We start from the raw sequence: 13,431 nt of genomic DNA, 5'->3' as shown, positions 1-13,431 counted from the left end.
GGGTGCTTATTACTCAACTGCTTGCATAGAGTGTTTATCTTATTCTGTAGTCATGTCCTAGAAGATTGGAAGCCCATTGGACCACCTCATTTGTCTTGATATCCCCACAGCACTAGTCCTGACACATGGTAGACTCTTAATAAGGTTAGTTGAACAAATGCAGTTGAGAACGTGGGAGGTAAGTAACAATGCCAGGCAGACATGACTGTATTGGAATTAACAGTCTTATTCAGAAGTGGTAGGGTTTGTGAGGGCTGGTGACTGGGTACAGGGGGTTTGGTGGGGAGGAGAGTGGGACAAAAAGCCAGAAGGCAGAGGACCTATGAGGCATATGAGGAAGCAGCCTGGCCTGGAGAGAAGGGGTGGAGCCAGCAGGGCACCTGGAAAGACTGGGGAGGGCGTGAAAGTGCTACGCACTGAGACAGAGCCTGGAGCGTGCGATCAGCCCCCAACAAGGTCCAACTGTAGTAGCCAGGTCACCTTTAGCCGAGAGCAGCAGAAATCCAAATTAAGCCAGCTCACACGTAAAGAGGAATTCATTGGTTCCCATCAGTGAAAAATCCAGGCGGTTGGCTGGTCTCAGGCATCACTTAGATCCCGGGACTCAAATGATGTTCTCAAGAATGTATATATATCCTATGGCTCCTTCTCATTGGCTCCATTATCAGGCACACCCTCAGATTAGATGACTCTGGGCTGCCTCAGGCTTGTGTCCTGCAAAAAGAGCTGCATATGTCCAGGGACTGACTCATTGACTGCAGCTGGGTTGCTTAGCCACAGCTGAGCTAGTCCTGATTCAGGCAAGGCCACAGGAAAGGAGGAGGGGAAGACAGCCCTGGAGGGGGAACGGGTATGTGTTCCCAGAAGTGGAGAGTATAAACTAGGCAAGCAGAATCGGCAGGAGAGCACTCCAGGGGGTACAGACCCTGGTTTAAGTCACCATCAGAAGCAGAGGGATCACATACGTGGTGCTGTATACACGAGTCACTCTTTTTCATATTTTTCAGCATCTCCATGATACGGTAAAGAGGAATCTCGATAGTGCCACATCCCCTCAAAATGGTGATCAGCAGAATGGCTATGGAGATTTCTTTCCTGGGCACAAGAAGACCCGCCGTGAGGCCTCTCTGGGAGTCGCCATCTCTTCAAATGGCCTGCCTCCAGCTTCCCCCCTCGGTCAGCCTGACAAGCCTGGCACTGAAGCCCTGCAGGCCAGTGGGAAGCACTCACTGGGGCTGGACTCCATCAGCAAGAAGTGTCTGGCAGACTCAAGCCTCCACTTGAACGGAGGCAGCAACACTAGTGAGTCATTTCCCCTGAGCCTGAATAAAGAACTGAAACAGGAGCCCATGGATGACCTGCCTTGCATGATTGCAGGGGCCGGAGGCTCCATATCTCAAGGCAACCTCATGCCTGACCTCAACCTCAATGAGCAGGAGTGGAAGGAGCTCATCGAGGAGCTGAACAGGTCAGTGCCTGATGAAGATATGAAGGATCTGTTCAATGAGGACTTTGAAGAGAAGAAGGACCCAGAGTCTTCTGGTTCTGCCACACAGACCCCCTTGGCACAGGATATTAATATTAAGACGGAATTCTCTCCAGCAGCCTTTGAACAGGAACAGTTAGGCTCTCCACAAGTGAGGGCTGGGTCTGCAGGACAGACCTTTATGGGGCCTTCATCTGGCCCTGTGACTACAGATTCACCCAGCCTTGGGGGCTCTCAGCCCCTCTTCCACACCGCTGGTCAGCCTGGGGTGGACACTCCCAGTCCCAACCTGATGCCGGCACCAGCCCAGGCCCAGAATGCACAAAGAGCCCTCTCCAGTGTGGTGCTGCCCAGCCAGGGCCCAGGTGGAGGCTCAGAGCTGTCCTCTGCCCACCAACTCCAGCAGATCGCTGCCAAGCAAAAGCGTGAGCAGATGCTCCAGAACCCACAGCAGGCTGCCCCAGCACCAGCTCCAGGCCAGATGTCCACGTGGCAGCAGACAGGCCCCGCCCACAGTCCCTTAAACGTCCCTTATCCCATGGAAAAGCCTGCCAGCCCTCCTGGTTACAAGCAAGACTTCACCACCTCCAAACTGCTCATGATGCCCAGTGTCAACAAGAGCTCCCCTCGACCTGGAGGCCCCTATCTCCAGCCCAGCCATGTGAGCCTGCTGAGTCACCAGCCACCAAGTAACTTGAATCAGAATCCTGTGGCTAACCAAGGCTCGGTGCTGGACTATGGCAACACCAAGCCCCTTTCTCACTACAAAGCAGACTGTGGACAAGGCGGCCCTGGGGCTGGCCAGAGCAAGCCAGCTCTGATGGCTTATCTTCCCCAGCAGCTGCCTCATCTTAACAATGAGCAGAGCTCCTTATTTCTGATAAAACCAAAGCCAGGAAATATGCCCTTCCGATCGTTGGTTGCACCTAGCCAGGTAAGCATGGGTCTTTGCTCCGATACTCTGCATTCACATCTACCCACTGCGTGGTTTTTCAGGTCCCAGATAGTTGGGGAACAAAGGGTGTAAGTGAGCAGCTACTTTTTGACCTTCAAGTCCCTTGGGAATGAAAATCAATCGAGCAAACCAGGATTGATTCTTAGTAAAATAGGATAGAATCCCTTGCACTTGGTCTAGTGTCTCTTTCATGCCATACAACTTAAATCATTTGTGGCAGTGTTTTGAAGGTAAAGATCACATTTAATGTCCTTAGAGGCTCTGCTTTTTTTCTTTTTTAAACAAACTTTCAGCTGTGTATATTCAAAATGCCATAAGCTTTAGTAAGCTTATAGCATTTAGGTGAATGCTGCTTCCTAACAGGTCTAAACTCCATGGTTATTTACTTAAGGCTCTCAAGCCTGGCAGAATCACTTAGCTCTGAAGGGTGGAGAATGGTCAAGTACCATTTTATCATGATCATTGTTTGCATTTCTACTCACATTCACGTTCTAAAATGTCTCTCCCTGCCTGCCCTGGAAGAGTTAACAAACAATATTCCCAGACTTCCTCAGAGCTAGCATTTGCTTTTCTCTCCCACAGTATGTCCTGGACTGTCCTCCACACCTTCCCCATGGACAGATCCACTGACATTTAGCTAGCAGTGTGTGACTTGAGAACAGTGCTGTGACAACTGCTCTGTCACGGTACAGTGAGGTGTCTCCTTCCTTTCACTACTGTAAGGAAAAGGCTGCAGTGAATGTACTGTTGTGTGTAACACACTAACATTTTAAACTCAGCAGTGGCCATAGGACTGGAAAAGGTCAGTTTTCATTCCAATCCCAAAGAAAGGCAATGCCAAAGAATTTCAAACTACTGCACAGTTGCACTCATCTCACACGCTTGCAAAGTAATGCTCAAAATTCTCCAAGCCAGGCTTCAACAGTACGTGAACTGTGAACTTCTAGATGTTCGAGCTGGATTTACAGAAGGCAAATTGTCAACATCCGTTGGATCATCCAAAAAGCAAGTGAGTTCCAGAAAAGCATCTACTTCTACTTTATTGACTATGCCAAAGCCTTTGACTGTGTGGATCACAACAAACTGTGGAAATTCTTCAAGAGATGGGAATACCAGACCACCTTATCTGCCTCCTGAGAAATCTTTGTGCAGGTCAAGCAGCAACAGTTAGAACTGGACATGGAACAACAGACTGGTTCCAAATAGGGAAAGGAGTAGTCAAGGCTGTATATTGTCACCCTGCTTATTTAACCTATATGCAGAGTATATCATGAGAAATGCCAGGCTGGATGTAGCACAAGCTGGAATCAAGATTGCCAGGAGAATATCAATAACCTCAGATATGCAGATGACACAAACCTTACAGCAGAAGGCGAAGAAGAACTGAAGAACCTCTTGCTGAGAGTTAAAGAGTTGGCTTAAAACTCAACATTCAGAAAACTAAGATCATGGCATCTGGTCCCATCACTTCATGGCAAATAGATGAGGAAACAGTGGAAACAGTGACAGACTTTTTTGGGGGTTCCACAGTCACTGCAGATGGTGACTTGAACCATGAAGTTAAAAGACACTTGCTCCTTGGAAGAAAAGCTATGACCAACATAGACAGCATATTAAAAAGCAGAGACATTGCTTTGCCAGCAAAAGTCTGCCTAGTCAAAGCTATGGTTTTTCCAGTAGTCATGTATGGATGTGAGAGTTGGACTCTAAAGAAAGCTAAGCACCAAAGAATTGATGCTTTTGAACTGCGATGTTGGAGAAGACTCTTTGAGAGTCCCTTGGACTCAAGGAGATCCAACCAGTCCATCCTAAAGGAAATCAGTCCTGAATATTCATTGGAAGAACTGATGCTGAAGCTGAAGCTGCAATACTTTGGCCACCTGATGTGAAGAACTGACTCATTTGAAAAGACCCTGATGCTGGGAAAGATTGTAGGCAGGAGGAGAAGGGGGCAACAGAGGATGAATGGTTGGAGGGCATCACTGACTCGATGGACATGAGTTTGAACAACCTTTGGGAGTTGGTGATGAACAGGGAAACCTGGTGTGCTGCAGTCCATGCAGTTGCAAAGAGTCAGACACAAGTGAGCGACTGAACCAAAATGAACATTTTAAAAATACAAAAACTTGATTTTTCTAATAATATCTAGTATTTTCTAGTAATATCTAGTAATATATGAGGAAATTGACATGTTTCAGATAGTAATAAGGATGTGTAAATGGGCACAATGCTTTCAGAAAGTAATTTGACATTATATAGTTTTCATAAGCCATAAAAATGTTGGTAAATGTTGACACATTATACCCCTGCAAGAAATAATACAAAACAAAGAAAAAGAAGAATGTTATATACAAGGTATTCATTGCATGATTATTTCTTTCTTTCTTTTTTTTTTAATAAATTTATTTATTTTAGTTGGGGGCTAATTACTTTACATGCAGAGTACATCATGAGAAACGCTGGGCTGGAAGAAACACAAGCTGGAATCAAGATTGCCGGGAGAAATAGCAATAACCTCAGATATGCGGATGACACCACCCTTATGGCATAAAGTGAAGAAGAACTAAAGAGCCTCTTGATGAAGGTGAAAGAGGAGACTGAAAAAGTTGGCTTAAAGCTCAACATTCAGAAAACTAAGATCATGGCATCTGGTTCCATCACTTCATGGGAAATAGATGGGGAAACAGTGGAAACAGTGTCAGACTTGATTTTTTTGGGCTCCAGAATCACTGCTGATGGTGACTGCAGCCATGAAATTCAAAGACGCTTACTCCTTGGAAGGAAGGTTATGGCCAACCTAGATAGCATATTTAAAAGCAGAGACATTACTTTGCCAACAAAAGTCCGTCTAGTCAAGGCTATGGTTTTTCCAGTGGTCCTGTATGGATGTGAGAGTTGGACGGTGAAGAAAGCTGAGCGCTGCAGGATTGATGCTTTTGAACTGTGGTGTTGGAGAAGACTCTTGAGAGTCCCTTGGACTGCAAGGAGATCCAATCAATCCATCCTAAAAGAGATCAATCCTGGGTGTTCATTGGAAGGTCTCATGTTGAAGCTGAAACTCCAATACTTTGGCCACCTCATGCGAAGGGTTGACTCATTGGAAAAGACCCTAATGCTGGGTAGGATTGGGGGCGGGAGGAGAAGGGGACGACAGAGGATGAGATGGTTGGATGGCATCACCGACTCGATGAACATGGGTTTGGGTAGACTTTGGGAGTTGCTGATGGACAGAGAGGCCTGGCGTGCTGCAATCCATGGGGTCGCAAAGAGTCGGACACGACTGAGTGACTGAACTGAACTGAACTGAATTACTTTACAATATTGTAGTGGTTTTTGCCATACATTGACATGAATCAGCCATGGGTTTACATGTGTTCCCCATCCTGAACCCCCCTCCCACCTCCCCCCCCCCAGCATGATTATTTCTAAGAGCCCAAAACTGAAAGCTGTCTAAGCATCTCTCAGTAGAAGAATGTATGTGTATATGTTCATGCTTTTACTTATTTCAGCCACTATATTGCCACATGGACAGAGGAGCCTGGTGGGCTACAGTCCATGGAATCGCAAGAGTTGTACACAACTCAGTGTCTAAACAACAAATCTGACAAAAGCCAAACAGTCTGTTCCCAGGAAAATGCTGTACATAGGTGGACAAACCATATAATTTCTGTTGGCTCAGGGACAGCCCTGCTACCAGGGGCCCAAGGTTTGCACACTCAAGAGTGTAGCCTCTCCATCAACCAGTGTTCCTCAGAAACTCCTTCTTTGGGGCCCTGTCTGTACCCATGCATTCTAGTAAGGGAGCATTTACAAGCTACAGTTGCTTTTGGAACTATGTATGCAAGTATACAAGTTTAAGCCACTGGTGAACTGTAGAAAACAAAGCTAACACTCAGCTACTAACTGTTCACTGCCGTGCTGGATACTCAGGGGTTAGTGCTTTTGGTCCCCAGTTGCAGTGTTGCTGCTCTAGAGTCACATGCCAAAAAAGCAGAGGCTTCAGAAGAGAACCTGGAGCCAGGCTTTCAGTAAACAGAGCTTGTCTGCTCTGATCAGGGCTTATAGTCCTCAGTGTGCCCCGCCTGACCTGAGACCCCCTTATCTCTGTTGACAGGACCAGAACCCTCCCAGTGTCCCTGTCCCAAGCCAGGCTGCCAGTGTGGGGACTCAGCCGCCCGCCGTCTCCGTGGCCAGCACTCACAGTAGCACCTCCTATCTCAGTAACCAGCAGCAGGCAGCTGTAATGAAGCAGCATCAGTTGCTTTTCGACCAACAGAAACAGAGAGAGCAGCAACAAAAACATTTGCACCAACAGCAGTTTTTGCAAAGGCAACAGCACCTTCTGGCAGAACAGGTAAAGGGAAAGGTGGGAGAAAGCTCACCCCACCCCTCCCCACATTTTCCTGCCTCCCAGGTCACTGCAGTGTGTGTGTATGTGCATCTGTGATTGTTTGTATGTCTGGTTTTAGAGTACTCTGGGAAACAGGAGTGTGGTATTTCTCAGACAGTGGTAGCCTGTGTCAGAACAGCTTTATGTCACTTAGTGGGGATTAATGAAGGTTGAATCTAAATGTATTAGAACCATTTTTCCAGCAGCTACCAAAGTACTGAGCTCACTGATCCGTCAATTTTCTGTGAGATCCAGCTTTGTTGTAGAGTTTGCTATAAGGCAGAACATAAAGTAGGGAAATGAAGACATCCCTGAGGTCCTGGGATTCGAGAATTAGGACCGACAACCCCCTCACAGTCCTGCAGTTTGTTTGCCCCCTTGGTCACCAGATTGTATTATGCAGATTCCAAGGTTATAGGAATTCTTAGGACTTTAAATTACATCCTTAAGACAGAAGAGAACTAGTTACCCAGAGGATAAAGTTGATTGAGGATGACTTTAAAACCCACATTACTGCCTCAGTTTCACCATGTATTAAATAACAGCTTTTGGGGGGATATAATCACATGATGTACAATTCACCCATTTAAAGTATACAGTTCAGATGGTTTTTTAGTTTAGTCAGAGTTACGCACCATCACCATAACCAGTTTTATAACATTACCTAAAAGAAACCCTATACCCATTAAAAGTTATTCCTTCATTCTCCTAAGCCTAGGCAACTACTGATCTGCTTTTTATCCCTATCGATTTGCCTGTTTGGGACATTTCATATAAATGCATTCAGGATTCAACTATATTGTCTCATGTATCAGAACTTCATTCTTTTCTGTAGCTCCTTAGATCTGCCCCATTATTCTGTTTCATACTGTTTACTAAGAATCCCCCAAATGAGATTATGAACATTATCTCCACAGGAGTCCTTCTGAGTAACAAACTTGGACAGTTTAGTTTTCTCTGATTGCTTTGTTTTTGTTTTATGTGGGTCTTGTTCTCTGTTGATCTTGACATTTTCTAGGAGAAGCAGCAGTTTCAGCGCCATCTGACCCGCCCGCCACCCCAGTATCAAGACCCAACACAGAGCACCTTCCCACAACAGGTTGGACAGTTCACAGGTGAGGAGTGTCTGAGACGATGGTGTGGGGCAGGGAAGGCAGGCAGTGAACAGACGTTCCCCTCATGCTGACTTTCTGCTGTCTGCTCACTTTACATTATAGGTGCTAAATGGACTTATATGCTCCTGTAGCTTCAGTCTGCGTAAGGAGCCTTGCTCTCTGGTTGCCCTGTAGGTCAGCCGGAGAAGAAAGACGGAAGCATGCTGCTTTGGCTAAGTGCTTTGGCCAGGTCCTTGGCTGTATAGTCGTTTAAGGCAAAATCATTTCTAGTTGGAAAATATCTAATCCATAGGTAGTGGCTTCTGTAATTCTTAAGAAAGTTCTTCTACTGTTATGTGTCTCTTTAAAAAATGACCCTGTCCTATTTTCCAGATAAGGAGAAACTTAATGCACTTGTGGCCTTTTGCTTCTTTTCTTCTTTCTGTCTACTCATGTTGGTGTCAGCAGCAGACAGTTGATCTGTTGGGGGCAGGAGTTGTTCTGAGGTTTCAGCTGTCGTGTCTCAGATATGTGAGAGAACCTGACCAGCATTGCTCAGGCTGTTGCTCTGGAAATCAGACAGAGTTCAGTTGATAGATGCAGAAAAGTCTAGGTCATGTTTGCTTTGCTAGCTTTTGAAATATCTTCAAAACCTGTGCTTTCCTTGGTCAGTGATTCTTGCTATAATGTGTCCCAGTAAAGTTGACCGCAGCTTTGCATTCCAGAGGAGACACAGTGGGATTTTATGTTATGCTAACAGTGCCCAGATGATTGAAGTCTGTGGGCAGATCAGAAGCTGAACCTTGGCCAGCTTTCCTGCCTTCATCCCATTTAATGTTGTTGTGTGTTATCAGTAGGAAAGAAGTGGATTATTTTAGCATTTCTCTCTTTTTCAACTCAGTTTTTAGTTAGGTGCTAATGGAAAGCAGAAGAGGGGAAACAAAGTGTACTCAGTTATGGCTAACTCCTGAACAACCCCTTTCCTACACACCCAAAAAAAACATCTCAGTTAGTGCTGTCACCATGCATCCGCTGCTTAAGACAGAGTCCCAGATAGCAGGTTCCCTGAGGATAGGACCTCTTTGTCTCCCCAGCATGGCATCTGCCACAGAGCAGGTGCTCGGTACATATCTTCTGATTTCCTCCCTTCACCACCCTGCAGTACCACATTGTGTGGGCCCTCATCCAAGTGATCCTCTTAGTCCCTGGCCAGTTAGCTTTAAACCAAAGGCACAATCCAGTTACCTTTTGGCTCTACAACCCTGTCCCTTCCTATGGGGGCTGCAGCTCTTCTGAATCTGGCCAGGACCATCTCTCCTTTTATCCCAGGCACTCTTCCCACATCCTAGCCACAGAGTTTGCCCTTCCTCTGTGCCTTTTTTTTTTTTTTGTAATGCACCTGTCCTAATCTCCTTATTGCTCTGGACCGGCCTCCATTCCACCCTATGGGGAACCTTTGGCCCCCAGGACTCTCGTCATTAAGGGTCCAGTGATCATGAGATATCTCGTGAGGTATCAGAATACTGATTTTGCCTTTCATGCCTGTAGGATAGCAGTTGCTGCTTGGGTCTTAGATGTATCTCCATGGTGGTTATGAATAAATGCTAGCTTGGCTGACAGAATTTTCTCTATCTTCTAGGATCCTCTTCTGCCATGCCTGGCGTGAACAACTTGGGTCCATCTAACTCCAGCTGTCCTCGAGTGTTCCCTCAGGCTGGGAATCTGATGCCAATGGGCCCTGGACACACCTCGGTTTCTTCTCTCCCCTCAAACTCAGGCCAGCAGGACCGGAGTGTGGCTCAGTTCACTGGCTCCCAAAGCATTCCACAGGGCAGCCTCTATGGCATGACTTCGGGCATAACCCAGATAGTTGCCCAGCCTCCACCACAGGCCACAAACGGACATGCCCACATTCCACGGCAGACCAGCGTGGGCCAGAGCAGCTCGGTTTCAGCTGCCTATGGACAGAACTCTCTGGGGAACTCTGGTCTCTCCCAACAGCACAGTAAGGGGACCCTGAACTCTGGTTTAACTAAGCCACAAGTCCCAAGGGTATCAGCAACCATGGGAGGCCAGAATTCCACATGGCAACATCAGGGAATGCCAAACCTGAGTGGCCAGCCCCCAGGAAACAGCACCGTAAGCCCGTTCACTGCAGCCTCCAGTTTCCACTTGCAGCAGGCCCACCTGAAAATGTCCAGCCCACAGTTCTCTCAGGCGATGCCCAGCAGGCCCATGGCCCCCATGAGCTCAGCAGCTGTGGCAGGGTCCATGCTGCCCGCTGTGAGTGCACAGCAGAGGACCAGTGCCCCTGCCCCAGCACCTCCCCAGGGAGCCCCACAGCAGACCTTGTCAGGCCTGAGCCCGGCGGGGCCTGAGCTGGGGGCCTTCAGCCAGAGCCCAGCCCCAGCCATGGGCGGCCGGGCAGGCCTGCACTGTGCCCAGGCCTACCCCGTGCGGACCGCAAGCCAGGAGCTGCCCTTCGCCTACAGTGGGCAGCCAGGCAGCGGTGGGCTGGCCAGCATGGCTGGGGACGCCGACCTGATCGACTCCCTGCTGAAGAACAGGACTTCCGAGGAGTGGATGAACGACCTGGACGACCTCCTCGGGCCTCAGTAGCAGGAGGATTTGTGGTGGTGTCAGTGTTCACGCAGCCTGTATTTCTGTTCTCAGATTCAAGAAAGAGTAACGACTTTGGACCAAAAGCCCACAGCCCAGGGAGCCGGGCAGGTAGAGCTAGCACCACGGAGCTGAGGCCTGGTCCTCCTGGGGCCTATGGCCACAGCTCCCAGCCAGCAGTTGGTGTGTAGGGCTGGCCCCACCCCATCTGCTGGCATCAGTATCTGGGGTTTGGACAGCCGGACAGGGTTCTACAGGTAGTTTTTTTATCCAGAAGACCAAAAAACCAACAGTAAAACCCCACGATGCCAGGTTTATAAAAATCTGTGCTATCATTTTGATCCAATCCAAGGTTTCTCCACTTGGCCCAGTGTTGGGACAAATTTTTGTTGAAACTTTATAGAGGAACTATTTGCAATTTGTAGCATAGAAAAGATTTTTTAAAGGTTTTAAGGTTTTAAAACAGATTAGGGTAGGTGGTTAAAATCTATAAGTGGCATTGGAAACTTAGGGTTTCCTTTTGATTAAGAGCCTTTTTTATTCCTGCTCTTTGTCAGCTTTCAGGACAAAGGGAGGCTCACTGGAAAATTGCATGTGCCAAAAAGGAACAGGATGACATGAGAAGCAGAGCTAGTGGCGGAGATGTGGTTGTAACGGCAGCCCCTCGTCCTCCCAGAATGCTGTTCTTCCAGGTTGGCATTGAGGAGGACCTGGGCTGAGGAATCCCTTCCTCCCATGTTTTCAGAGCAGGACCCCAGGCTAAATGCTGAAATAAAAACTGGGGTTCCTGTGTCTCTTTTGTTGTGACTTCCCACCATTTGCAGTTTCTCTGAAGACTCGTATTTAATGTATGAGGAAGGTGATCATTGTTGAGTTGTTCACAGATGTCTTTTCCTTCACTCTATCTTCATTTCCCATAACCATTCTTTCTGCCTCCTGTTCTTTATTTCTCCAGTCCAAGTGGAAAACCTCCTTATGGCACTTATTTACTAGATTGGAGAGGAAAAGAGTCATTAGAATTCCCCAGGGAACCCTAGCATTGTAAGGAGGCGGGCATCCCCTCCCCAGAAAGCAGAGGTTCAGGGGAAGGAGGAAAAAGGACACAGGCCAGAGGAAGGGATCCCACTCCATTCTACTACTGCTCCCACTGCCTCTTCAGATGACTTGCACTTTTTAGAGAGAATAGCTTTGTAACACTAATACATCCTTTCTAAAAATTCAAGTGGATTTCTCTTTTTCAAGGTCTATGACTTTTTAGGTCTTGACTAAGCTGAGAGTCCACATAGTATTGTATTACCTGTGGGCTGTTTGTGGAAGGTGAAGACGGACGGAGCACTTCAGTATAGCAAAAGCAAAATGGTAAGCATAGCCGTGAAACTCTCAAATGGAACATTGGAGGGAAAGGAGTGGCTTACATGCAGAATGATCTCTGGTGAAATCACAACCCCATTTTTATTTCCCTGGAGTTTCAAAAGGGATAATTCAAAGAGTATCATATGTAAAGAATTGAGCCAAGAAAAATACACAGCCAGCTTGAGTGGCTTTGAGGGGATGAAGGGTTGTGCACACATTGGTCGTTACTTTGCACCAGCAGTGCCTTTCATGGGGGTGCTTGGACCCTCAGGTCTTCTCTAGTAGCCATTTGCCACCGTGAGTGGCGTTCGGGCCATTTCCCTTTTATCACCCTCCCGGCCTTCCCCAGATGCTGAATATAGCTCTCAGAGAAAGGGATGAATCATAAAGCCAGTGAAGACGCCGCCCTCTGAGTGAGTTCCCCAATTTAAAGGGGAAGAGGGTGACTTCAGTGGGTTTTTTTACCAAAAATAATGGGCTGGAGGCTGGTGGTGGGTCCTTGTTCCCCTCCTGGTCTCCCTCTGGCTGCCGCTCACCTCTGTCCTTGGCACTCACACCTCTGCCTCCCCCTGTGGGGAGGGCTGCCCCTGCCTTAGTCCTGGGGCCACCTAGACAGACAGCAGGCTTCTCACCTGCTGCAGTGTCAGAGCAATAAAATGTGATGCTTGGGGTCCCCCCAGGGAGCTGCCAATGGCTTTATTTATGAATCTGGTTTTTGGGTAGTCAGGGAAGGAGACAACTCCACTTCAGTGCAAATCCCCATCTTCCAGGAGCCATGACTCAAAAGGGTGCTCGGACTTTTGTTATACACATTTGCTTTGTGTAAATAAATGTTTACAATTTTATATTAAAGATGGAATAAGCGTTAGAGCTTCTGACTGTATATTTTTTACTTTTATAGATTTTAAAACTATGATCCTTTATATATGTGTTTTGGGGGGCTATAAGTTTTATGGCAAACAGTTGGTATTGTTAACTTTTTACTGTCATCAAAGTACATAAAAATTCTATTAATTCCCTTATTCTTTTACTTCCTTAACTCTGGTATACACCAAAAAGAAATCTTTACTTTCCTGTTTTATCACTATAAAATAATAAAAGTATTTTGCTAGTATGAAACTGCCCATGTATTTTACTTCACATGGCCATGCCAGCAAGGCAGGAGGTGGACCAGTGTACAGCTGCTTTGTTCGGTCGTTTTGTGATTTAGCTGCTTTCTTAATGGATGGTGGGCAGGGGGGGCGGGGTGGGAGTTGTTTGGATTGGTTTCCCTCCGAGTGACTTTTACTTCTTGATGATAGATAGAAAATTAGCAGGGGGGGGGGGGTTGTTTGGATTGGTTTCCCTCAGAGTGACTTTTACTTCTTGATGATAGATAGAAAATTAGCACCGACATTGCCCAGGGCCACCGGTCTCTCCCCTCTGGCTCATCCATGTCCTAGGTCTAATGTGAGGAAAGTTGGACCAGATAACTCAGGGATACGTTAGGTCCTTAGTTCAAATGTTTTACTTAAAACCCTTAGGTGTATTGTCA

General features: G+C 47.1%; 1 protein-coding gene across 2 annotated transcripts in view; it reads left to right on the top strand.

Annotated features, from left to right (window-relative positions):
• MAML1 (mastermind like transcriptional coactivator 1) overlaps nucleotides 1-13,011 on the top strand; it is a 78,100-nt gene extending 65,089 nt beyond the window's left edge. The window contains exons 2-6 of one of the 2 annotated variants that reach the window (XR_014055943.1): nucleotides 1,008-2,420; nucleotides 6,556-6,795; nucleotides 7,850-7,946; nucleotides 9,565-10,655; nucleotides 11,102-11,336. Coding sequence is in view for 1 of the 2 variants with exons in the window: in XM_081497642.1 (XP_081353768.1) it covers nucleotides 1,008-2,420; nucleotides 6,556-6,795; nucleotides 7,850-7,946; nucleotides 9,565-10,544 (2,730 nt within the window). In the remaining variant the exon portion in view is untranslated. Of the gene's footprint in view, nucleotides 1-1,007; nucleotides 2,421-6,555; nucleotides 6,796-7,849; nucleotides 7,947-9,564 lie in introns of both variants that reach the window. The other variant, XM_081497642.1, reaches the window with a different exon arrangement.
• Nucleotides 13,012-13,431: the final 420 nt, after the last annotated feature.

This window comes from Giraffa tippelskirchi, chromosome 6 (genome assembly GCF_054371585.1).
Source record: "Giraffa tippelskirchi isolate mGirTip1 chromosome 6, T2T-mGirTip1v1.2.pri, whole genome shotgun sequence".
NCBI classification, from domain to species: Eukaryota; Metazoa; Chordata; class Mammalia; order Artiodactyla; family Giraffidae; genus Giraffa; species Giraffa tippelskirchi.
This window is presented reverse-complemented; position numbering and strand designations above follow the sequence as displayed.